The sequence below is a fragment of the Mus caroli genome, chromosome 8 (assembly GCF_900094665.2).
Source record: "Mus caroli chromosome 8, CAROLI_EIJ_v1.1, whole genome shotgun sequence".
Lineage (NCBI taxonomy): Eukaryota > Metazoa > Chordata > Mammalia > Rodentia > Muridae > Mus > Mus caroli.
The window spans coordinates 108,704,505-108,732,337 of record NC_034577.1 but is presented as its reverse complement, the minus strand read 5'-3'; the positions used below and the strand labels follow the sequence as shown (position 1 = coordinate 108,732,337).

Below are 27,833 nucleotides of genomic sequence, written 5' to 3'. Positions count from 1 at the left end.
GAGGCAGGCGGATTTCTGAGTTTGAGGCCAGCCTGGTCTACAGAGTGAGTTCCAGGACAGCCAGGGCTATACAGAGAAACCCTGTCTCGAAAAACAAAACAAAAGACACAGAAGTGGACAGACAACTCCACCACCATGGAGACAGTGTGACCAGAGTGACCCCTTCTGTCAGCCTGAGCCAGTCTGCTCAGTGAGCACAGCCTCAGAGATGACAACACCCTAAGACCTCAGTGTGTAAAACCCACGACACCCCACTAGCTCAACCCTGGTGGTACACTAAACAAGAGACAGAAATGAACAAGAGAGAGACGGAAATGCCAGACACAGAGTCACCTTTATGATTCAGCGACAAAATGGGCAAGTTGGTGTTGCTTAGTTTTGTCTCAAATACGAAAACCAAAATCAAGGAAAGACAAAGTAGTTACTTAGCTAGTTACTTAGCTAGCTAAGAGTTAGTTAGTTAGTTAGTTAGTTAGTTAATTGAGATAGGGCTTCACATGACCCTAGCTGGTTCCCAACTCTCTCTACAGCAGACAATGATCTTGAACTTCTGACCCTCCTGCTTCAACCTCCTGAGGGCTAGGGCAAAAGTGGTCTGCATCTCCACCCTTGCCAGGATGGAAGTCAAGCCTGCATGCAGGCTAGGCAAGCACTCTACCAGATAAGCTATAGTCCGATCTCAAAATAAACCTTTTTAAACAAAAGGTCCAATGTGAGACAAATGCGAGACAAGGATTATAAAGAGTTAACACCATCCACTGCCAAGTTCTTCATGCAGGGTAGTGTTTGCTTGTTTGCTTGTTTGTTTGTCTATAGGGATCTTTTTTTTTAACATATTTACTTATTTAATTTTATGTGCATGAGTGTTTTGCCTACATATATGTATGTGCTCTACATGTATGCCCGGTACCTGTGGATTTCAGAAGAGGGCATTGGATCCCTTAGAACTGGAGTTACAGATGGTCATGAGCCCACCATATGGGTGCTGAGAATCAAACCTGAATCCCCTGCAAGAGCAAAGATTGCTCTTGCCTGTGGAGCCTTCTCTCCAGCCCCAGGGCGGCTTATATGGCCTGGTTATTAATTAGAGGAAGGAAATAAGAGGCTAATCAGTCACCAACTCAGAAGGAAAGGCAAATTTAAACAAAGGATGCTATGGCCATTCATCCTCCATACCAACAAAGGACAAAGACCCATGCAGCAGTGACAGTGGGCAGGTCAGTGCCCTCAGCGCCACAGCTGGAAGTCACCCCATACACCGGGAGCTGGCATCGGGCAACTAAGGAAGTCCCCGACTCACATGTACAGGGCCCAAGTTCACACTCCAAGGTTGGCTCTCACAAAATTAACATGAAGTCAGAAGCCACTATGTATTTACCAATGGGGAAACAGTTGCTGGGTGAGCACTGCCTTTGCCTAAGGAAAAACCCAAGCTGAGTGTCTATTTAAAAAAACAAAACCAAAAAACAAACAAACAAACAAACAGGCCTGGAGGTACAGGTCTCTCAGCTCAGCTATGCAAGGGCCTGAGGCAGGAAGATTAAAGTTCAAAGCCAGTGAGGGCTACAGAGAGAGTTAGAGGCCAGCCTAGATGATGTAGGGAGATTCTGTCTGAAAACAAAAGGAAGAAGCTAGAGACAGTAGAACTCTTGTCTAGGATCCACCAGTGAAGGGCTGCAGTCATGGCTCAGGGATAGAGTGAATGCCTAGCTTGTAGAAGACCTAAGGTTCAATTCTAAGAACAGAAAGATGGGGTGAAGGGAGAGGGAGGGAGGACGGAAGGAAGGAGGACAAGAGGGAGGACAGAAGGAGGGGGGACAGAAGGAGGGAGGAGAGAGGGAGGGAATTAAACACAAAATCTGACAGAGACCCTGTGTGCTGGCCAACTCCCATCCTCCAGGGACTGTGAAATACACAGAGAGGCACATCATCACATCTTACCCTCATCCCTGCCCAGAGCCACACCACTGTCACTAAACAAAGCTTGCTCCCTCAGGACCAGTCTCTCCCATCATATATTGCAGACACTGCGTCACAATGTTTCCTGCTGGGTTCCCAGGATGTGGTAGGTGTTCCAGCCTTTGTGACAAGGTCCCAGTCCCCATGTCAAATGTCACCTCGGCAGCACGACAGGAGCTTCACTCATTCAGAGGATTGGGTCGCCGTCAACCCCAGAACCTGAGACCCTTTCAACCACAGGGCATGTACTGACCCATCCCACCCCTCAAACAAGCAAGTATCACAGTTCACAGAAAACTGCTGATGGGTCGGTCTTACCTGTTTCTTCGGGTTTGATCTACTGAATAAATCTGTTTTCTCAGCCAACTGCAAAGAGAATGTGAAGCCAAAAAGAGGGGAAGAGTCAGAAAATACTGCAAGTTCAAAGAGCTCTAGGGAATGAGAACAAAGTCCCCAAAAGGAGAAGAGGTCCCCAACATCCTCCACAAGACCACTTGGGAACAAGACTCCATCTGTGGCTGAAGACCCCTGTCTGAACCACAGGGAGCATCCATGAGATCAAGTGAGGCCCCCATAAAGGACAACTCCCCATCACTAATTCCCAACCAGCTGAGAAGAAAGAGTGGTGCATGGTGGGAAGGTGTTGGTTCATTGCGGGAGGGGTAGTGTGGCCCAGCCCTGGGTCCTATGCACACATATCACACTGAAAACAATCCCCAGAAGGCCTTCACATACCAACATGGGGTGGCCACCTCCAAACTCAGCTCCTTTCCACTTTAATCCATCATTAAATCCTTTCAGGAGAAAGCCTTACCCTTCACACATGCGGGCATGCGTAGATCCACACACAGATGACTACACACATGTATACTGAGCACACACACTCCATGTATACACACATGCACTGTGAACATATGCACAGATACACAAATACATACACATCTATACATATGCATATGCCCACATAAATACATGCACGTGAAGGGCATATAGAAGAATGTATATGAACAGATATTCACAGAAAGATTCATGTACACATGAGCATGCACACATACACCAATGGGTGTTTCCATCTCAGCTGAAGTGCCCTCTTCACGCCAAAGGCCAAGGCTCAACACTAGGGAGAAAGGATCTTATGTGGAGCACTGGAGAGTTCTTAGCCACTATCAGGGGCTGCCGCACACAGGGCACTGATGAACTTGGGGGCTTGATGTGCCATTTTCTCCCTTTGCTCTATTCCCAAAGACCCTGGAACAAAGGAGGAGGAGGACAGTGGGTTGCGTACCTCTCAATCATTGTGGGGGTGGATGCACTCATGGCTTCCTGGTGTAGGATCTTCAAGCCAGAGAGCCACTTCACCGCATCCTCCTTCGAGTCCGCTGTAGACAGAATTGGAGAGGGGGTGGTGACCTCTGGGTGACTCTTGTTGTTTCTGCTAGGGGCTGGAATGTGGGACCTTGTGAATAATAGCTCTACCTGAGCTCTAGATGGATATACCATTGAGATGGCCAGAAATCCCATCTCCGGATATGTAAGTTTATACGTTCTCACATGTGTATATATGCATGTACATATGTGAGATGTGTATGCTGTATCATGTGTATAGGCATGTGTGTAGTGTGTACATGTTTGTGCTGTGTGCATATGTGAGTTCTGCATAAGTGTTTTGTATGTACATCCATGCGTGCTATGTGCATGCATCCATGTGTGTGCTGTGCAGAAGCATATGTGATAGTTATATGCATGTACATGTGTTTATTGATATGTGGATTCATCTGTGTGCTTTTGCATGTGTGGTATGTGCATGCATATTGTGCTGTGTGTACATTGTATGTGCTATGGGTATATGTTACATGTTTACTGTGTTCAAGAGTGTGTGTTGCATATGTGTCATGGTCATGCATGCATGTGTTATGCCCATATGTACACACATGAATTGCTGTGTGCAGCCATGCATGTATATACTGTGGGCATACATGTTTGTGCTGTATGAATACATATGAATATATGCTGTGTGTGCACATGCCTATATGTATGTGCTGTGTGTATGTGTGTGCTGTGTGCACGCATGCATGCTTGCATACTATATACATGCATGTGTGTGCATGCATTCATATGTGTTATGTTCATGTATGCCCATGCATATATGTGTGTGCTCTGTGCCTGCATATGTACCCAAGGTCATTCAGATGAGTGTTTGTTGTGCAGCAACCACTGTAGGAAAACAAGTGACATGTTTGTCCAGCAGAGCCTATCTCTCAGTGACCATGTTAACTACCTTCATTCAACTCTCAACTTGAGCCAAGCAGACAGGTAACATACTTCTCACAACGTCCCAAGGAGAAAGCCACATCGCTGTCCCCAGGTCATAGCCAAGCAAACTGCAACTCAGAAAGGTTAAATACCCATGCCCAAAGACACAAGCTACAAAGCAGTAGGGTGGGAACCCAAGACCAGGGTTGCCAGAGCATGCATTAGCAGGCATGAAGTATGATCTCTCTCAGAAGGAGGAGGAGGCGGTAAGGGGTTGGGGGGGAGAGATGTCCAGACAAATGTGCACCCACTTGCCAAACTGAGCGTGCTGAGGACGAACTGGGTGCCGTAGAGGATGGTGAAGCAACATTCTGCCTTGTGACGGACAGCCTTGGCTCGCTCAAAGTCCTTGGAGTTCTTCCCCGGACGGATTTCCTTTATCTCCATGATGTCCACTGAGAGAAAGCACATAAAGCCTATCAGAATCCCCAGTTCCCTGCAGAAGAGGATGGAGTCCTGCCCTGCAGCCTTGGGACCCCAGCACCTCGGTCCTAGAAGACAGCAGTGAGTCCATCTCTGACCAGAGTCCCATCTGAGCTCAGGGTCCAATTCTCCTGAGTGTGGACAGGAAACCAAAAGCCACCAGGCATCTGCCTCCTCCCAGGTGGCCCAGGAGGAACGGTGCTATGGTGTGATCGTTAAATGTGCCCCAACACTCAGGTGTCTGTCAGAAGCTTGAACCCGACACTGAAAACAGCCATCAGAAGTGGAGCCATGAGGAGGTGACTGGATCAGAGTCCAGGCCTTGTTGATGAATTGGTCAACTGACAGGTTTAGAACCTGATGGGTCATTAGGAGTGCTAGACAAGAGGTAGGGTCTGGCCAGAAGGAAATCATTCCTCCATCCTCCTCCCCTCGTTCTACCTACACTCCCCTTCCTGGCCACCATGAGATGGGCACCTGTGCTTCACCACACGTTCCCCTCCTCCATGTGTCACCACAGCCCAGGGACAACTGAGCCAAGTGGCCATGGGCTGAAACCTTCAAAACCAAACAAACATATCTTAGTGGGTTGTCTCTGCTGTGTTGTCACAACAATGAAAAGCTGGTTGACACAAAGGCTTTGGTGATTCCCTACTTCACAGCATCCCCTTCCCAAGATAGACACAGGAAACTAAAGCTTTGTGCTTTGCCAATGGAACTGGTCTTTAGGGATAAGACCCAGACTACTCTATCACAGCAGGAGAGGGAGGGACTGATGCTCACTGGAGACCTCTCTGGGTGTTGCTAGGAGCACCACCCATGCCTGTGACTAATTCTGCTTGTCATCTTCTTTTCCTTTGAGTCCCAACAGCCCCAAATGCCACTTGCTTCAACTGAAACAAGAAAAAAAATGGGGGCACTGAATGGCTGCATTCAGGTGCAAAAGCTGCAAGAACCAGACGACCAGGATGCCCGTTGCAACACAGCATCTTCTCAGCCAAATATGCGTAATATCTTCACCTAAACAAGACCTGCATAATGACGCCACTAGCTGAGATAACCAACATGGATGCGGGAAATGTCACAAGACCCCACCCCCTAGATGAGTTACAGGCAATCAATGACTGCTGAGAGACAACCCGTTTTCTTCAGAGAAGAACCCCCTATGGGTCATCGGGTCTCAAGTGGTTACATGCAATCAACACTAAGCAGACTTAGTAGATTCTAGATAAATAGGTATTGATAAATTGATATAAGAGGTACATATTTGATCTCTGACCCCCCCCCCAAATCCTGGGACACAATTCCTAAAACTCATAGTATCTCCAAACTGATATGTCTTTCCTGTGACCAGGAGCTCTCCTGATAGAGTCTCAGGATGGGAGCTGGTTGACATAATAGCAGGTGATTTCAGGATCTAAACGTTCAGCCCCAACCTTTCAGCAAGACTGAGGTAGCGGTTTGACCGATGGGCAGTGGTTTGATGCACTGTGCTTCCACAATGAAGTTTTTACATGAGCACAATACAAAACTCGGGGCACTTCCCAGCTGTTGAACATACGAAGGTTACTGGAGGATGTAAGCAAGCCAAGTGACATGGGATGGGGCTGAGACAGGACTCTCCGCACATGTCCTGCCCTGGGCATGCATCTCTGCTATCTAGACATCTACCTGCCTTCTCTGTAATAGGTTTTACAGTAAACCAGGGAAGATGATGGGTTCTCTGAGGTCCATGAGCCATTTTAGCAAAGTCCTCAAACCCTAGGAGATGGTTGTCATCATAAATCTGTAGTTGATCAGTAAGAAGCAAAGGATCTGAACCAGTAAAGTGATGGGGCCCCATTGGGATGGATGGCACCCCGGTCTGTGAGATCAGACACACCATCTGCCAAGAACTATCAAAACTGAACAGAATCAGAGGACACCTAGCTGGTGTCCACTGGAGCACTGCTGGCTTGCTTTTATAAGAGAAGGTGGTGATAGAGGCAGAGAAGAAGGAAGAGGGAGAAGAGGAGAAGGAGAAAGAAAAATGAATAGGACAAGCCAGGCAGTAGTGGCTCACACCTTTAATCCCAGCACTTGGGAGGCAGAGGCAGGAGGATGTCTATACATTCAAGGTCAGCCTGGTCTACAGAGTGAGTTCTAGGATCGCCAGGACAACACAGAAAAATCCTGCCGTGAAAAACAAAACAAAACAAAATGAGGAAAGAGAGAATTTTCATAGCACACATACCAGAGAAGGCCGTCCACTTCAAGTGACCCGTGCATTGAGTTGTAAAGCCTCACAAATATGCACGGCCATGGGCACAGCCAATCTCAGAATATTCTGTGACACAGCAAAAAACCTGGACCTTCACTGTCACGCCACCCCACCCCATCCTCTTTCAGTAGCCGCACCAGGAGCAACCACTAAACTTCTCATGACTTCTATGCACTCAACAATTCTGGATATTTCATATACATGGAATCAAGGAACATGGTCTCTGGTCTGGCTTCTTTCCCATGGCATGACCTTTTCAAGGTACACCTGTTGTGCTGAGTAGGACCATCTCAAAGTCTCCCTGTTGCTGGAGCGTGAGTCAGCACTCCATTCATGACTATGGGTGATGCCACCCCCCCTCCCCGAGTACTTGAATTCCTCACTTTCCCTTCCCGTTCATCACCCATAGATGAACACTTGGTTTTGGTGACAAGGCTGCTGTGAAGCATCTCGGGCAAGTGCTATGTTGGATTCTCTTGGGGAGATTGGGGAGATTGAGATCAGACCCTTGGGGATGCTGGGATAGCAAAAGACTTCGAGCCCAGGCCCCACAGATTGAAGGTCACACTTCCCAGGCCTGGAGGCTGCATCACCAAGCCCTTCACATCCGTGACGGACACTTCCGGAGTCTATGGATGAGCAGCAGGTGAAGTCCATGGGTAGCTGAGGTGTTCTCCTCTCTGCTAATCGCCATTCAGTGACCAAGAGCTCCCAGGAAGAGAAAAGGCCCTCTCCATCTATGAGGTTGTGCTGTTAAGACATGACTATCTGCACAGCGGAGATGTTGGTGTGGCATCTCTAGTGACATGCCCAGCAGGAACCCTGTAATAAGCAGGCTCATCCCACAGGTTGATAACCCTACCACCTCAGGCACAGAGCAACATAGGTACCATATGACCTAAGGCTAGGATAAGAACCTAGAGGTGGGTAGACAGACTCCACAGTCCTGGGTTCATCCACCTCACAAGATGCAGGTAGATGTCTAGATAGCAGAGATGGCTGGTGTTCAGGCTGAGGGACTCTGAGCCACCCAGCCTGGGTTTGTCTTGCAACCTCCCCTTCAGCGGGGTAGCTTCAGGTAGTAATTTCACTCTGCCTGCCTCAGTTTCCCCAGATATGAAAGTGATAACATCACTCAGTACTTGTGTGTGTGTGTGTGTGTGTGTGTGTAGTGTTCCCAACTAAGACAGCATCTAATCATCTTCGGGGAGGTGGTTAGCGGGATTGAGATAGGATCTTGATGTGTAACCGACTGGCCTCAAACTCATAAACCTCCTGCCTCAGCCTCCCACACGCTGAGACTACAGGTGTATATCTATACCTAGCAGCTCCTAATGGAGTTTAGACTAAGTATAGAAACTTGTATGTATGTTACCTATCCATTCTTAAGTTCTTTTGGGTGGGGGAGAAAAGGGTTTATTTTGGCTTACACTTCCATATTATTGCTCATCATGGGAAGAGGTCAGGACAGGAACTTAAACAGGGCAGGAACCTGGAGGCACCACCACCAGGCTTACAATCCAATCTTACGGAGTCATTTTCTTTTCTTTCTCTCCCTTTTTTTTATTGGATATTTTCTTTATTTACATTTCAAATGTTATCCCCTTTCCCATCCTCCCTCCCCCTGCTTCTATGAGGGTGTTCCTCCACCCACCCACCCACCACTCCTACCTCCTTGCCCTCAGTTCCCCTACACTGGGGCTTCTATTGAGCCTTCATAGGACCAAGAACCTCTCCTCCCATTGATGCATGACAAAGCCATCCTCTGCAATGTATGCCATTCTTAAATTCTTAACACAATTGAACAACAATACTCAGGAATCATTAAAAATAATGAATATTTTGGATAACATTGGAAATGTAAATGAAGAAAATACCTAATAAAAAATAATAATGAATAAATAATAACACAGTATAGGGACAGCAAGATGGCTCAGTGGGTAAAGGCCAATGACCTGAGTCCAATCCCCAGAACCTGCACAATGGTAGGAGAGAGCTGACTCCTACAAGTTTGTCCTCTGACCTCCAAACCAACACGTTCAGTTCTCGCTCTCTGGATATCCACACTACCGTCCGCCCAAAATGCGCCATCCAGACCTCAGACCTCCTGTAAGGTGTTCAAGTACAGGCACCAACACGACACAAACAGCAAAGGCTTGCTTTGGTCAGCAGCAAGAGAGGAACACGCCCACTGCTCTGCATGGTGAAGAGCATCATGTGTAAAACCTGGTGCCCCCCTCAATGGGGTCCCTTCTGACATCTAATGTTGACGGCTCAAAAGCCTGGTACCACACTAACAGAGCTGAACTTCAGTTACTGCTCAACAGATTACTTCATTCCTGTTTCCATGACAACACAAAGCAGATGACACACAGAAGAACATGGTAACTCAGAATTCTACCAATTCTACCATGAGTGTGTATGTGTGTTATATGACTATGTACATGATTGTGTGTGTACATGGAGGGTTCCCTTGTACGCACTAGTGAGCACAGAGGCCAGAGGTCAACACTGGGTATCTTCCTCTATTGCTTTCCATCTTGCTTTTTAAACGTTTGTTTGTTTGTTTGTTTGGTGTGTGTGTGTGTGTGTGTTTTCACACGAGTGTCTCAGCATACATGTCAAACCTAAGAACAACTTGTGCATGTCAACTCTCTCCTTCTACCCTGTGAGTCCCAGAGATAAAATTCAGGTTGTCGGAATTGGGAGCAAAAACCTTTACCCTCTCAGTCCATCTCTCTAGCCCCCCACTTTACTTTTTAAACTTAACTTTTATTTTACCTGTATGCCTGTGTACCACATGCATGCAGTGCCTGTGAAGGCCAGAAGAGGATGCCCTGAAACTGGAGTTCAGGAAGTTGGGAGTGACCATGTGCATGCCAGGAACCCAACCCAGATCCTCTTTAAAAGAGACCAGTACTCTAACCACTCAACAATCTCCCCCGAAAGCTCGCCAATTCAGCTAGACTGGCGGCCAGTGAGCCCCACGCATCAGTCTGCCTCTGCCCCTCTAGCTCTGTGGTTACAGCTACTTATTCTGTGTTCAGATTCTATGTGAACACTGGGGATCCACACTCCGGTCCACCTGCTTCCCCAGCAAGCACTTCTCGAATGAGCCATCTCCCCACCACCTCTACACCATGTCGCACACACCACACTGGATGGGCGCAGCTGTACAACACCTCACATAAACACCCTAGGGAAGAATAGTTCATTTTGGCTCCCAGTTGCAGGTTTTACTCCCTCATGATGGATATGGGGTGTCAGAGCAGAGTTCAGCCAGGAGAAGGATTTAAGGGAAAGGGACACAGACAGACAGATGGACGGAATGGGTGTGTGGGTAGACAGACAGATGAACAAGAGGCCCAGGCAAGATATAACTCCAAAGGGTATACCCCAGGAACATTCTAGCTAGTTCCTACCTCCTAAAGTTTCTAGAACCTTCCAAAAGAACACCACCAGCTGGGAACCAGGCCTTCAATACATGAGTCTGTGGGGAAGGGCTCTTCCCATCCAAATCCTAACACATCCCCAGCCATTACATCACTACAGCATAAAAAAAGTGGTATTCTTTGAGTAAATGCTCTTTAACTGGGGGGCAGGGTAGGGTGGGGAAGAAGACTAAAAGAGTCTGCTCTGAGTGCTACACAGTGCTTAGGAAACTGGTTGGGATGCCCAGATTAAGTGACAATCCTACAGCCCTTGTGTCATGAATATGACAGAATATATTGCTAGCCCCACAAATGGGCCTTCCTTCACGTTCTCAGAAATGTTTTAGATTCCGGGGCTGGGGAGATGGCTCAATGGGTAATGTGCTTGCTATGCAAGCATGAGGGGCAGAGTTCAGATGCCCAGCACCTACATAAGAGCTGGGTGTGGCCACATGCATCTGTAAGGCTTGCCCTGGGGGATAAAGACAAGTCCTTGGAGTTCATGGGCCAAACGGGACACATACACATATACCTATACACACACATACACATGCACACACACATCACACATACACACACATGCACATACACACACACATATACAACATACTCACACACAGCACACATACACCCACATACACATACACACACATGCACACATACATGCACACACACATCACACATATATACACACATCACACACATGCACACACATGCACACACACATACACACACCACACATACACACACATACATATGCACACACATATACACACACATCACACATACACACATCACACATACACATCACACATACACACATACATATGCACACACACACATCACATATCACACATCACATATCACACATACACACACATGCACATACACACATATACACACAGCACACATACACCCACATACGCATACACACATGCATACACACATCACACATACATACACACATACACATGCATACACACATACACACACCACACATGTACACACACCACACATACACACAAATATATTCAGTTCAGCCAAAGAGAAAGAGCCATATTTGTACATATGTCTGAAACAGCACAAGAAGACAACAGACTCTCCACCCACCCAGCCACCCAGCCACCCCAGTTTCCTGACAACAGATACCACTAATGGGAAGGATATGGGGCAGAATGGTCAGGGGTCATTGTCTGCTGGTGGGGATTTCTGCCTCAGGCACACAGGAAAACAACCACCTGTCTTTGCAGAGCAAGCTAAGAGTAGCTGAGCTCAGACCTTGTCTAATGTGGTGGGGCTCGGTGGCTGGGCTTCCTGCTTGTAGAAGCAAGATAACAGCCACAAACAAGGCCTGGCCTTTGCATGTCCCACCCCTTCCTGGCATCATCTTGGGTCTTCCCCAGATCTAGATACCCTCTGTACCCTGGTTCCTGGAGTTAGCCACCCTTCCACTTCCTGTCCTCCCCACCCTTGTGGTGTATCCCCATCAACACTCCGTCTCGGTCCCTTGCCTTATATCGTCTGCCCTTGGTTGCCCTGCCTGGGATGGGACGTGAGTCTTCATATCCAGCTTTTTACCAGGCATGGTGGCTCACATCTGTTAATCCCAGGAGGCTGAAACAAGAGGATCAGGAGTTCAAAGCCAGCCTGGGCTGCCTGAGACCCTTCCTCAAAAAAACAGAACGAAAGAAAGAAAAATCTTCCAGAAAAATCTTCCTGTCTCCTTGCTTCTCCCTCTCCTGATCTTCAACCTCCAGCAGTGTCCCCTGGGGATGTCCTCCTATCCTTCACACCTAGAGCATGGCTCTCTCTCCCTGTACCTGACCTTAGGTGGCACTGTTTGCCAACAAACTGCATCTTCATATAGCCTCAAGACATAGTCAAGGGGAAAGGCAGACGGAAGGCTAGACAGCTGCACACACGTACACACACATGCTCCCACCTCCTTGCTAAGTCATCATTCATCCACCCATGTAGTCTCAGCACCACAAGGAGCCGGCACGGGGGATGTCAAGATGACGTGACAAACAAGGCTCTGTCCCAGGAGTACTGAGCCTAGAAATATAGAGCATGCCCAGTGTCACCAACGCATATAAATCTACACATATGTACAGGGAAATGAGAGGCCAGTAGGGCCCGGTACCTACAGGGGAGAAGCCTGTTCTGAGTGGACATGTGTTTGTCTGGCCCAGGTCTTGAAGATGGGCTCAGGTAGGGAAGAGAGAGCAAAGCCCATGAGCACATCCTGGAGTCCAAAGACCCAGGTTCAAACCCCAGCTCTGCTTTCTACTGTTATGGCCTAGTCATCACCCCACCTCAGTTCTGCATGGATGGAGACCTTATTCCACTGCTCTGTGAACCGAAGGAAACAAACTATAGCCCCAAGAAGTCTCTGTCAAAGTTACATCAGCTACCTCTTAACAGTCCCTTCTGCTGCTTTTACTTTATATGACAAGAACAAGGGCCAAGAGCTCAGCCAGAGACCCTGGTGAAAGAAACTAAAAATGCCAGGCTGTTCCACATGCAACTGCATGTGACCAGAGACCAGAGACCAACCTAGCCCACAGCAGCCTGAGTAGCCTAAAGACTTGGAAGCATCCAGAAGACCTAGGCTTGAAGCCCCACTCTTTCCTGGCTGGGGGACCCAAGGTGGGCCACTCTCTTCTGGTTTAGCTGCCATTGTTCCATGGATATAAATACCATGCAGAGCCAGGTATGGCCTTCTGAACAAAGCCTAAGATATTAAAATTTGCTTGGGAGCTGGGCATATAGATCAGTGGGTAAAATGTTTGTCATGCAGGCATGAGGGCTCAAGTGCAATCCCACAGAGTGCACATTTGAAAAAAAAATCTTAGTATGGTGATGCATGTAATCCCAGCCCTGAGGAGGTGGAGACAGAAGACTCCATGAGGCTCACTGGACACTCAAGGTTGTTCTCTGACCGCCACGGGCAAGAGTACATATGTGTGAATGCATGAGTGTACACACTCATGCACACACACACACACACCTTAGCACTAAGGATGGAGAGGAAAGACTTTTCTTACTGTCTTGGTGAGAAAGTGACCCTGCAGTTCTAGAGACTGTACTAAGAGCCAACAGGAGAGAGCATTCATGCCTCCTGCTTCCACCGAAAGAGAGTACGCTGGCAATCACAAGCACACACTGGTAGCTGTTTGCTGAATGTTTTGTGTTCCTGCAGAGATGTTAGTCCCTGGGTGGGTGTGAGGTCGCCCAAGCCCCAACCATCCCACCTTCTGCCGCAGACACTCTCTGTCAAGGGAGAGGCAAGGATACTTTCTGATAATGAACCTGGAACGGTCAGGTCAGGTTCAGCTCAGCCTCCTAGTCCTTTTCTGGTTCTATTAACCCCGAAACAGGCACCTGCCCTGCTTGCCTCCCTGCCACTGAGGGAGGAACTGGCTACAGGCCACCTGTGAGCACCCAAGAGTGCTGGAGACAGGGTGAGCAAACCACCAAAGAACAAGGCCATAGTTCTAAACCCTCTCTCCAGGCAGCTCACCAAGCCCAATCGCCCAGAATCTGGGCACACTGTAGTAGGTATCTTCTGAGCTGAGGTTGTAGTTCAGCTGTCAGGATGCCTGCCTAGCATGCACCAGGCCCTGTGTTCAGTACCAGCTCACCATAAACTGGGCATAATGATGTCCATCTGGAATCTAGGCATTGGGAGGTCTAGGCGGGAAAATCAGAAGTTCCAGGTCATCCTTGGCTACATCCATGGTAAGTTTGAGGCCAGCCTGGGCTACGTGATACTCTATCCCTCCTTGCCTTCCCCCCATTTTTTTTTTCAGCTCAATTGTTTGCAAGTTCAGGGAGGAAGATGAGCTTTAGTCTCTGGCCACCAAAAAAAAAAAAAAAAAAAAAAAAAAAAGCATGTAATCCTTTCAAGTTCAATGCTACAGTGGCCCTTATATTTGACCCATTCTCCTCCTGCTGGAAACTAAGTTAGAATAATCCCCCACACACACACCTTTTGCTGTGTCTTCCTGTAATGTATCTTAATACTCACACACACAGAAAATACATACCTTATACCTCTAAGTTGCGAAATCAGTCTTCCTTCCTATGTAAGATTATAGAGAGGGTGGCCATTTAAAATGAGTACTAGGTGTCACACTGAACGTGCAGTGTATGTCTAGAAATCACACAGTCAGGGACTGGGAGGTGGCACCATTGGCGAAGTGGTTGCTGTGCAATCAGGACCTGAGTACAATCCCTAGACTCCACATAACAATCTCTGCTACAGTGGCATATGCTTGTCATCGCAGCACAGGGGAGGCAGAGACAGGCAGATCCCTGGGGCTCACTGGCCAGACAGCCTCATTTGGTCAGTCCTGGACCAGTGGGAGCCCTTGTCTCAAAAAGAAAACAAGGGACCTGGGACCTAAGGAATAATGGGAGAATAACCCGAGCTTTTCAACCCCCCCCTCAATCCCTCTCTCTCTTCCTCCCCCCACCCGATCCCCTTTCTCTGGCACTCACACCCACTGATACAAATAACTGTTAGTACAATGCAGAAAAGACTTGCTACCTTATATAAAGAACACTTAATATTTAATGTGCTTTGCTACCGTTTATCATAACCATCACATTAAGCCCTCAGTACACAAAATCTATGTCTAGATTCCTGCCCATGAAGGACCAGCCGATTTCTTTGTCTTGGTCTGGGCGCTTGTTTTCTTTGTTGTGTTTGGCTTCCGCACCTGGGCTTGAACACTCTTTCTCCAACTGCAATAGAGCTTTGTGATAAGCAATGGCTGCACACAGTTGATACTATGTAGCTAATATTTTCCTCAAGTTGCCTTTTTTTTTAACTGTAGCAGATCAGTTCTGAGGATGTTTTCGTAACTCTGACAGAGACGAAACAAGAACCATTCAGCAAGCAGCGTAAGAATGATCAAATAGTCATATAGTCATAGTCAAATATCTTCAGTGGAAATGAGACCAGATTAAATTCTACCCAGAAGCAACTGTCAGCTTGCTACTGAGTTTTAAAGCGTAGTAAGAAACAAACTGCCCAGAGGATGAAGCCAAAGTCGCTGTGTAAGACCTATCAATGGAAATAGAGGTCAGAGCAAGGTCTGGGTTAGGGGAGGTAGTCACAGGGATACAGGGGATAACTCTCCATCTATGCTACCCTTATATCAGCAAGGGCCTTTCAAAAGACTAGCATTTCAGAAGGTAACAGCAGTCTGTATGGCTAAGGACAAAAAGTACCTTATTTCGACACACTATCCAGTACCTCCCTGGGGATACAAACTTCTACATGTGCAGTGAAACTGAACAGCCACCAGGACCTGGCTTCCATCCCCAGAAACCAAGCACAGGGCTGTATATCATTACCCTGGCACCCGGCAGGAGAGACAGGTAGGTCCTGCCAGCCAGCCCAGCCAGGTCAGCAAGCACCAGATCCAGTAGGAGACCCAGTCTCAAAAACTAAGGTACAGGGACTGGAGATGTGGCTAAGAGGTTAAAAGCTCGTTGCTCTTGCAGAGGACCTGGGTTTGGTTCCCAGGACCCACGGGGAGCTTCACAACTATCTATGACTTTAGAACTATTCCAGGGAAATCTGATGCTCTCTTCTGGCCTCCAAGGGTATTGCATGCACACAGTCCTTTTAAATGCATACAAACAAAATACCCATATACATGCATCATGATAAATACTTAAAAGAAAATAATTAATATAATGATAAATCTTTAAAAGAAAGTAAGTTGGAAGCCAGGCGTGGTGGCACTGGCCTTTAATCCCAGCACTCAGGAGGCAGAGGCAGGCGGATTTCTGAGTTCGAGGCCAGCCTGGTCTACAAAATGAGTTCCAGGACAGCCAGGGCTATACAGAGAGACCCTGTCTCGGAAAAAAAAAAAAAAAAAAAGTTGTTGAGTGATACAGAAAGACACTTGATTTTGACCTCTGGCCTACACATGCATGTATGCATGCATGCATGCATGCATGCACACACCTCTGGCCTACACATGCACACATGCACGCACAGAAGTCAAATGAGTCCTCCTCCCTCCACTGGTGATGTCTCTGTTCCTAAAGCTGACTCCGCCCTCCACCCTTTCAGGACCACACTATTTCCAGCCAGGCCAGAAATAGATGGTGCTCTTGCAGCCTCCTGATAAGCAGGGTACTGGAACCCAGAGGAAGTGCCTGCAGGAGGCCCAGAGCTGGCTTGGCACTGGGTGTTCTTTGGTGAAGGCCACTGCTTCTGAAATCAGCTGGGAATCCAGTTGTGATCGGCACCAGGAAGGCTGGGCATGCAGAGCTATCACAGAAGTGGGAAGTTGGGGTCCCAATCTCAAAGGCAGCCCTTCCACAGACCTCAGCCAACCAGTGGTCCTACGCAAGCATATGCATGTGTGTACAGTTTGCGGGACACGGTCTTTCTGGACACTGTGTTCTTTATAGGAAAGGAAAGATTCCTAGACCACTGACTCCTGGCTCTGCTTTTACCGCTGTGCAGAGAGCTTCCTGCAGCTTTGCCTCCCCTGGAAAGTACCACACCTTATCCTCCTTCCCAGGACCTCCTGGTGCCAGAAAAATACCAACCGGGATAAAGGGGAAGGAGCCCTCATTTAGTCAGCTCTGGCACACTCAGGACCACACAGTAGGGTTTCAGTCACTTGTGTCCATCTATAAGGCTACAGTATCATCATTGCAGCACACGTGGGGAAACTAAGGCATCGAGTTACTGACTTGCCCTAAGCCATACCAGTCAAGCCAGGATTTGAACCTGAGTGATCTAACTCCAAATTATGTTACTGGGTTGGTTGGTTGGTTGGTTGGTTGGTTGGTTGTTGGTTTTTTCAATGCTAGGAATTGAACTCAGGGTTTCACATAAGCTAGGTAAGTACTCTACCCCTGAGCCATATCCCCAGCCCCAAAGTCAGGATTCTTTGTTAACTGCTAGCCAGAAAAAAAGGAAGTTAGAAGAAGCCAAGACCCAAAAGTCCTCTCCCCTGAAGCTGGTCACTACTGCTCACATCCAGAGTGTCTTGGCTCCAGAAGTTGAAACAGGCCTGTGGTATACACACACACACACACACACACACACACCACATGGGACAGTGCACATAGGCTGTGTGCACACATGCACACAGGGGACATGGTTCCTTGGAATAGAGTTGGCTCTAGGATCTGGGGACTCAGAATCCAGGCCCACCTCCCTCACTCTGTAACGTCAATGCAGTTGTACTGTCTCTCTGAATCTCAGACCCACATCATGTGGACAGTGAGAGCCACCTCAGCAACTGAAAGTCAGACCCCAGGGTGTGAAAACCTGAATAACAGGGGTTCAGAGTAAAGATGGCTCTAGCCTTGGCCTTTGTCACCTAGAGACGACGTGCTGGAGACGACGGATAAATGGATAATACTAAAGGTTGCATTGCATTCTGCTCCCCACCCCACCCCCAAAATATGTGTAAGTCCCAATCCCCAGGACTGACAAAATGCAATCTTCTTTAGAAATAGGGTCCTTGAGGATAGAGCCAATTTAAGATGGGGCCAAGCTGGAGTAGGCTGAAGAAGAACCAGAGCCCAGAGCATCTTTGTAAGAAGAGAGAAGACTGATGTCATCACATCTGGACATGTGCCTGGAATCTCAGCACTCAGCGGGCTGAGCAGGAGGATCAACATTTCCAGGACAGCCTGGGCTACATGGGAAGTTCCAAGCCAGCCTAGGATACATTGTAAGACATGGCAAGAGACAGCATCTCTAAGAAACAAGCACTGAAGTGTAACTCAGGAGCAGAATGCTTTCCCAATACATGCCAAGCCCTGGATTCAATCCTCAGTATTAAAGGGAAGAAAAAGAGGGAAATTTGGGCAAAGGCCCACACAGAGGGAAGAGGACCATTTACTGACAGAAGCAGAGATATGAGGGAATCTGACACACCAAGTGCGACCTGAGGTGAGCAGGAGGTAAGAGCAGAGCTTCCCCAGGCCTTCAGGGGACCACAGGCCTGCCAGCACCTCCAGGTCAGCTGCCTTCCCTCCAGCATAAGAGAATGACAGTTCCAGAGGATGCGCTGGATACCTTTTTATTATTGATAGCTGTTACTCCGTTATCTGGGGCCGCTCTGGCTCTCAGCAACCCTATGACAAAGTCATTATGACACTCATTTGCAGATGTGAAAACTCAGCCTCAGAGCAGATGAGAAGTTGATCCAAGGTCACCCAGTCCAAGATAGAGCCAACACCCAGAATGAGGAGGAGGAGATGGCGCCGTGAAGCCAGGCTTCCTCTACCCCGTTCTGCTGAGAAGGGCAGCATCCTGCAGGCCAGCGGGAGCAAGGCAACTTTCTCTCTGTGCCCACAGGGTCAAATATCTCAGCTCTGGAGAGCAGAATGATGCAAAGACGCAGAAGCCCCACGCAAAGACTTCCTCCTTGCTATCGAACAGAAATCAGAGTCAGCTACTAACCAAAGCAACCAACACACGCCTCAGGTCATCATCAGGGAGGCCATGGGCTGTCAGGGGGGGGGGGGCGTGTGAAAGGACAGCCTCCTCCAAAATACACATGTGAAATTACCTTGGAAACAATTACGTGCATGCCCATAGATTAGCATCACTGCCTACTTAGGTCAAAGAAGTTTCTCTGTGCGATGGGCAGCGGTTACTGCAGAGACCCTTAGCCGGTCAGGTGCTGAGAAAAAGGAGTTCAGCCTCACATGAGAGCCTACATCATTCTGTCCAAGGCTCAGGAAACATCAAGGGAGTGGAGACGAAGGAAGGTGAGAGCCAGAGGAAGGTTTGGAGTGCTGTGAACTGCTGTCTTCGAGCATGAGATGGATGTTGTACGACATCCGTGATTACCTGCATAGGATTGGGCCCCGACAACAGTCCATCATGGAGGGGGCGGGACTCACATTGCCACACCCCTCACCGAAGACCTATAAGCAGGCAGCAGTTGCTGAGAAAGAGTGAGACTTTTTTTTTCCCTTTTCTGTTCTTTTCTTTTCTTTCCTTACCCCCACCCCCCGCCCCGCACAGGCTTTGTTAAGAAACCTAACCTGGATGCCCTGGAACTCAAGGTGTAGACCAGGCTGGCCTTAAACCAAGAGATCAGCCTGCCCCTGACTCCAGGTAGCTGGAATTAAAGGCGTGAGCCATCACTGCCCAGCTAAGAGACATTTTCTTTAATGGTGTAGCCACTGGTAAGGTGTTTATGCTTGTCGACCCTGTAACTAACCCTAACTAAACCCACTAGTCACGCTCACAATAAAAAGATTTGAGAATAGGCTGGAGCAGGTGGGAAGCGGACCACTGGGGGAGTGGGGGGGGGGCGCAAGAGAAGACAATGGGAGTGAATATTATTTTTTTTAAAAAGCAGTAAATTCATGTATGAACATGTCATAATGTGTTATGCATTAATTTTTGGCGATGATAGATATATGCCAATAAAAAATACTTTAGTGCTGAGCAGTGGTGGCACACGCCTTTAATCCCAGCACTTGGGAGTCAGAGGCAGGCAGATTTCTGAGTTTGAGGCCAGCCTGGTCTACAGAGTGAGTTCCAGGACAGCCAGGACTACACAGAAAAACCCTGTCTTGAGAAACCAAAAAATAAATAAATAAATAAATAAATAAATATGTAAAAAATAGTAATTCTTTAGAAAAAAAGATTCTCAGAAAGGACAGGTGGGCCTTGGTCCCCAAGAGTTCCCCTCCAGGAAAAATTTCCTGCCTTCCTCAGACTTCACCATACTCTTCCCCCCCCCCCCCGAGCACTCTTGCAAGAAACCACAGCCCCGAGACCCCAGACGTAGTTATTCAGGGTTCCCATCCCTTAGGCCCAGGCCAAGGCCTTTCTACAGAGTCCCTCCTGCCTCTCTGAGCTGTGAAACTCTTCATTGTTTCCTTTTTGCAGAAAAGGAAACTGGCTTGAACAGGTTAGGGAAGCTCTGCCCAAGCCCTGCTGCTGGTCCAGAGCAGGGCTCAGCTCCTAAGCCAAGACACTCACACCCACGGATGGGTGGCCATTCCATCAGCAGCTCCGTAGACACAGAGCACTGCCAAGGTCAAGTTCCAGCTAGAAACATCTGACTTGGACAGAGAACAGACAGGGCTTCCTTGAGGTAGAGGCCTAGCTCCAGCCTGACCAGCCGCTTCATCTTCCCACCAACTCCTGAGAAGAGCCACCCTCAGAAGGTGCAGCCAGGGCCACCTGGTTGAGGTTTGATGCCAAAGCGATCAGGGTGATAATTAGTGTCTCAAAGTGTAAGGCCCTCAGAAGATAAGGTGAGCAAGGCGGGTCTCCCACTCCTCTTGTTTTCCAGGAAACTCCCACAAGGCCTTCTCCAAACACCCTGGGGTGGTGAGTGACAGGGTTAGAGCAACTGCAGCCAGGTCACTCTAGCTCAGGAACCTTAGGCTGACAACACCCCACAAAGAGAAGAGGGTGCAGATGAGGTGTGGGCGGGGGATGGGGGTGGTCTCTGGGAGATTATTCCAGAGCCCTACACCTAAGCCTCGGCCTATGTAGTGGCTCCCTGGGATTGAAAACCTTGGGGAGCACAGATGTTACTCTGTGTGTGTGTGTGTGTGTGTGTGTGTGTGTGTGTGTGTGTGTGTGTGATGCACTAGTTAGTGTGGGTACCTGCACGTATGTGCTGTATGTACTACTTAGTGTGTGTGTGGGGGGGGGTGCGCACGCACACATGTAGGTCTTGAGTGAACCAGTTAGTGTGGCTGTGTGCATGTGTGTGTTCAGGTGATTTTTGCACACGTGTGGAGGTCCAAGGTTGGCATCAGAGGTCTTCCTCTAACACTCCTTACCTTTATTGTTTGAGACAGGGTCACTTACCAAACCTGAAGCTCTTCAGTTTGGCTCGGCTGGCTGGCCAATAGGCCCTGCCCCTTCAGCACTGGTCAAACCTCTACAGGCAGCTTTTCCCATAGGCACTGGGGACCCACACTCAGGTCGCTGTACAGTAGGCACCTTATGTACTGACCTACCTCCTCAGAACCTCTCGTTCTTTAAAGACCTGATTTTCCCACAGTTCCTTAGAGCCCGTCTGGGTCCCTGAACCCTAAATGCAACCCTTGGTTTGGTATCACTTCCTTCAGGATGAGGGAGAAGACAGCTCTAGAGGCACCAGCTCCGCAAGACAGCCCAAGCGGGATCGAGTGCCCCACACGAAAGCCTTGCTCCGACAGCCACCTCTGTGCATCTCCTCTTCCTTTCACAGACTTCCTCTTTCCTGCTTCTTGCTCCCTCTTTACTATAACCACTCAAGATGACCCATGGGTGACCATCAGGGCCCATCACCAGACTGCACACACAAGGGACCATCAAACTCCTTCTGGCCCGCTTATCCCGTTCTCTGCCTCATCCTTGGCTTTGCAGGAAGCGTGGTCATGTGACAGTGAGGCATTGGGCCAGCTCTGTATCAGACTCCCGGAAGTTTAATTGAGGTGGCATTAGGCCTGGGAATGTACCTCAGTTGATAGTGTATTTGCACAGCATGCTCAAGGTCCTGGCTTTGATCCCCAGGACTGTCGAACCTGGGCATGGCACTGCATGCCTGTCATCCCGGCACTCAGGAGGTGGAGATCTGAAGTTCGAAACCATCCTCAAGTAGATAACAAGGTCTCTGCTAGCTTGGGCTGTATGAGACCCTGACTCTGACATAACAAATAGATAAATGTAAACTGTGTTCAAAAAGAAACAGAGGCGATACACTACACTGCTATGGAACTGGGAATTGTTTCCAGAAGGTAGAAGCTATGTGAGGTCGTGACTGGGAGAGGGTCTCTGGTCATGTCCACCGCCTAGCTCCACAGCGTAATAGCGGGAATTCCTGGCCAAGCACTCATGGTTAGTGAATGGTTCTCAAGCACCAGCTTCTTTGCCTATCATGATATCACAACCAGCCCATTCCTCAGAGGAGAAGACTGAGGCTCTAGCATGACTCCCCTCCCCTCCCCTTGCCCCCACTCCAAGCTCAAGCTAAGGACTGGCACCCAGTGGGATCCTACAGGACAACTGCCTGCAGAAATGGCTCTGCTAGGGGACAGAGCAGGGCCCCGGGCCAGCCTCACTCTTGCAAATGAGTCCTCCTCACTGCTGTGGTTAGCAGGCCAGCCCTTCATTTCCCCACCAGGCTCAGCGTTTTGCAAACCAACCCTTAGGGTGGGCAGGGTAATCTCCTGGCAGTTCCCCCGCTGCAGCCAGTGGGGAGATGAGCAGTTGCTTCCCTCTCAGAAAGGCAGCACGGGGCCAGAAGCAGAGCCTGGGTCCTGAACCTCCTCCAGCCCAGGTAGACGTGGCAGCCTGAGCTCCCCATTAACGGAAACAGAAATTTAATTTGCTCCGTGGCCAGATCTACAACTGGCCTCCCCTCCCCGCAGCCGTGTCCAGGGCCCCAGCTTGGGGTCCCTAGCCTGCTGTGTCACCAACACCACTTGTCACCCCTCTGACCTCCACTTCCTGCTGGTAAGGTGAAAAAAAAACATACACAAGGGGACCTGAGGGTTTAAAGAAATAAGTTCATATTCAAGAGCTTAACAAGTGCCTGGCAAAAGCCCACACTCAAGCTGCTGTCAATCAAAAGTTCTCGTGGTCAATGACAGTGTCAGACCCAGGTGCCTACCAGGCATTGTTCTGGAAGACAGGCAATCAAGCAGGGGACAAGACAGATCCTCCTCGGTAAATTAGTAAGTACAACGTTTGGCAGCGATAAGTACCATAAGACTTAACCAAAGCAGAGTGAGGCATGATGGGACGGGACGGGAGGGATGCTCTCTGAGTGATCAGGGAGGTCTCCCTCAGGAAGTGACATGGAAGCTGACATCTAAGAAAGGTTACCCTAGGAGCCGCAGGTCTCAGCTCAGTGGGTAAGGCACTGGCCATGCAAGCATGAGGGCCTGCACTCAGAACCCATGTCAAAGCATGAGATAGGATCAGACATCAGCGTCACCAGCCCCGGGGGAGGAAGGGAAAATGGAGGACTCTTGGGGCTTAATGGCCAGCTGGGCCAGCCAGAACAGGAAACTCCAGGTTCCAGGAGACTGTCTCAGAGAACAAGGAAAGGAAGCAGGAGAGAGAGAGACAGGTACTGTCAACCTCTGAGATCTACACGCACATGCATGAGCGAGCACACCACACATGTGCGTTACACTGCAGCATGTGCACGCGCACACACACACACAAAGAGAGGCTTGAGATGACTCAGCAGTTAAGAACAGTTACTGGTGTGTGTGGCAGGGGTGGGGTAGAGGGGGGTGCAGGGGAACGGACCTGGGTTTAGTTCCCAGCTCCTACATCAGGAGGCCCACAGTCACCCGAAACTCTACCTCCAGGTGATCTCAGGCCTTCCTCTGGCCTCTCAGGGAGCCTGCATATCCACGGTGCACAGAAATTCATGTAGGCACATGCATATACACATACATTTACAACACAAATCTAAAAGAAATAAAGAGAAGTATTCCAGGCAGAGCAGCAGTAAGATGGAGAAGCATGAGGTGTGGTCTAGGGGAAGCAATGACATCCCTGCTGGGACACGCTGCAGCTGTTCCCTGGAGCCTCATGACACCCTCTCCCTGTCCAACCTTCCCAGGATGGACATGGACTCACACCAGCTCCACACAGCCTGGACATGTGCTCACACCAGCTCCACACAGCCTTAACAAGTGCTCACACCAGCTCCACACAGCCTGGACATGTGCTCACACCAAATCCACACAGCCTGGACACGTGTTCACACCAGCTCCACACAGCCTGGACATGTGCTCACACCAGCTCCACCCCCCCACCCTCCACCCCCCCACCCCCCCACACACACACACTGGTTGCTTCTCTTACCCACAATCTATTCTTCCCCCTTTCAGGCCTTTTCACTGTTGTCTGTTAGCACCCACCCCCACCCCCAGTATCCTCTGGAGCCTTCTGTGACCCTCAGCAGGTGACAACTTGCCAATTGCATATTTGATATTTCCTCCCTAACCCTCAATCTTTCGCCTGTATCCTTTAGTTTGCAACCAGGACATTCAGGAATATGCCAGATGCCATGTAAGGACTCAGTGGGAAAGCAGACCAAGCCCCAGACTAAACCCTGTGACCAAGGCAACTTATAAAAGAAGATGTTCAGTTTGGGTTCCAGTTTCAGACTCTTCTATGCTAGTGGGACAGAGGAATAGCTGAGAGCTCACATCTTGATCCACAACTCCACAAAGCAGAGGGAGAAGACTGTCAATTGCAGACATCTTTTGAAACCCAAAAGCCTCCCCTAGCCCCGGCCAGTGCATGGCCCCTCCAATAAGGCCACACCTCCTAATCCTTCCTAAATAGTTCTACCAATGGGAAACCAAATATTCAAATATATGAGCCTATGGGGGCCAGTCTCATTCAGACCACCACACCCACCTTGATTGGGCACGTGTTGGTGGGACTAGACATACACAGCCTCACCTCCAGGACCCTGTGCTGGCCTACAACCTTGGTAAATGACATGCTTGCCCACAGCACCTCCTTCCTGGAAAGCGAAGGGCTCAACACAAACCGGGACCTGGCCCCACTGCCAAGTGCATCAGAGAGAAGCAGACCTGAGCTCTGAGCACCTAGATATTGCAAGCACCCAGCAGGAGCCCGGAGCAAAAGAACATAAATGGAGAGAGAGAGGCATAAAAGCCAGAGGAGGGCTGCAATGTAGCTGAGATCAATATGTTTGTCTCTGTTCTAATTTCTGATTGTTTGCTTGCTTGCTTTATAAGACAAGTTCTGACTAGGTAGCCCAGGCTGAACCCAAACTCAGAGTGGTCCTCCTGCCTCAGCCTCTCAAGGGCTAGGAGCACAAGTATGAGCTACCACATCATACCGAGATCTTTTTTGTTGAGTATTTCTTTACTGCTGTATCAACTATGTACAGGACCTTGTGTTTGATCCTGGCACATAAAAAACAAAGAAACAAGCAAACAAAAGGAACAGGGAGGCAGATCTTAAATATATATGTGACAACAAATGAACAAGCTAGGTAGATGCATGGTACTGTTTACAGTGTTACTATGTGTTGGTATTTACATTTTTTTCATAAACAGTTATTAATTAAAGAGCCAGGCAATGGTGACTCGTGCCTTTAATCCCAACAGTCTATAGGCAGAGGCAGGCAGATATATAGAGTGAGTTCCTTGACAGCCAGAGCTGCAAGGGAAACCCCGTCTCAAAAAATAAAATAAAATAAGATGAAAATAAAATACTTGTCACCCCTATAATGGAATGGAAGCAGCAGAAGCTGAGGATGGGGCAAGGGCAGTAAGCAGGTCCAGGTACCCCTTCTCATGATTAAAGCCCAGACCTAGACACCCCTTCTCATGATTAAAGGCTTCCTTGCTATGCCTCGGTTCACACATGTTTACAGGACACTGTTTGCAGTAGAGATTCACCCCATGATCCCTGCCAAAGTCAGCAGGCCTGGTGAGGGAAAATACAGCCAGGGTAATTGTGGTACCCAGGAACTCAAGTCTAGGGAAGGACCTGAACTAAACACTAAACATACCAATCTCTCTCTCTCTCTCTCTCTCTCTCTCTCTCTCACACACACACACACACACACACACACACACACACACCCCTACATACACACACACCAACATGCACACATGCCCCTGTGCACATGCACACATATACACCGCCAACAAAAATAATCATTTTAAATATAAATAAATAAAACCACCCAAAACAACAATAACAATAAATTTAAATATAAATAACGCCACACCAAAAAAAGAAAAGAGAAGAAAAGAAAAGAAGAGAAGAGAAGAGAAGAGAAGAGAAGAGAAGAGAAGAGAAGAGAAGAGAAAAGAAAAGAAAAGAAAAGAAAAGAAAAGAAAAGAAAAGAAAAGAAAAGAAACCCTTACGTTTAAGTATGTGTGTATAAACCTTTTTTGGGAGATTTTTTTTCAGCCCTGCTCTAAACAGTAACTACGTCCTACCTGTAGGGTTTGGAGAAAGACCATCTCTCCCACTGATGCTGAGTGTGGGCAGAAGCAGGTGGGTATCTCACAGTAACAGGGCAAAGCGGGAGACCCTTGGTTCCACTGTTGGCAGAGGCTGAATAAGCAAAAGTCACAGTGATGGAAGACCCAAAAGCCTGCCAGATCCTACCCACCGCGGGACATCATCCAGCCACCAACAAGAACACATCGGCAGTACTGGTAAAAATGTCCCCCACATGCATATAAGCCAAGGCAAAACCCTGTGTGCTCAGAGAGTGAGGAGCAGCTGGAGATGACACTCTATCAGTGGAGAACTAGCACAGTTCCATCCCCAGCCATCATAAAACCGGGTGTGGTGGGCCACACCTGTCAACCCACACTGGCAGAGACAGAAGGATCAGAAGTTCACGGTATGATCCTTGACTATGCAGCAAGTTCAAAGTCACTGTAGGGTATGTGAGGGGACCCTATCTCAAGAAAGGGGGGGTGGCGGGGGGAGAAGATGGGAACCAGCTAAGGAGAGAATGGATAGTCAAGAACGACAGACAGCCATGGAGCCTTCTGGAAGCTGGCCAGGTCCCAACCTAGACTATACTGCTGGCCCTGTTATGGCTCTGCCTATAATTAATCATTATATTGAATACTTAAATCGATTGAGTCAACTATTTTTGAAGGCGTGGGATGGCAAGGAAGATCAACACAGCTTTTCCCTTCTGTGGACATACACTCCCATCTCCCCAGCCACATTTCCAGCCACTGTCCCTTCTGTCCACTCTACCCTTACTGTCTTTTTCTGGTTTGGTTTGGTTTTAGCAGAGCCACTCTCTGGTCACAGGACCTTGACACTTGCTAGAATGCACAAGCTATTATCTTCTGTTCCCTCTATGCCTGCCAAAGGACATCTCTTGCCCAAAGTCAAATCTGCCCAAGCAAAACAAATACATAAGAGCCCCAACAGTGGGATAGGTGTCAGGATGCCTACATGGCACTCAATGTCACCCTACAAGCAGGACTCTAGTGATGTGCCCCAGAGCTCTGTCATCTCTCCGTTCTTTCTGCGCCCCGCCCCGTTAGCTTTCTGAACTTCAGCAGTTCATGGCAAAAGCAGAACACAGACTGTGAGGAAGGAGTTTCTCACTTAACTGAGCAGAAAGCTCAGCAGGCGCTCTGCAGCTGCCATCATGTTCAAACATCACAGCTGCACTCTGTGAGGCTGGTATTAACAGCTTCCGTGAAAGGAAAGTGAGTTTTTTAACTTTAGATGTCTTCCTAGGACGACACCACCACCTCCGCCGCCGCCGCCGCCACCGCCAAACAAGACCACACAGATCAACACTGTGGCTGCTACAAGAAGAGGAAGAAGAGGCAGCTCTCATGGCTGCTCAGAGCCTTGAAAGTGCTCAGCTGCTGGGCGGTGGTGGCCCACGCCATTGATCCCCAGCACTCGGGAGGCAGAGGCAGGCGGATTTCTGAGTTCGAGGCCAGCC

General features: G+C 48.7%; 1 protein-coding gene across 7 annotated transcripts in view; it reads right to left on the bottom strand.

Moving 5' to 3' along the window:
- Plcg2 (phospholipase C gamma 2) overlaps positions 1-27,833 on the bottom strand; it is a 136,277-nt gene that overhangs the window by 75,943 nt on the left and 32,501 nt on the right. For 2 of the 7 annotated variants that reach the window (XM_021170477.2, XM_029480946.1), the window contains exons 3-5: positions 4,524-4,667; positions 3,245-3,338; positions 2,278-2,325 (exon numbers count right to left, since the gene is read on the bottom strand). In XM_021170477.2, the coding sequence (XP_021026136.1) occupies positions 2,278-2,325; positions 3,245-3,338; positions 4,524-4,667 (286 nt within the window). The other 5 variants (XM_021170482.1, XM_021170481.2, XM_021170480.2 and 2 more) reach the window with 5 other exon arrangements.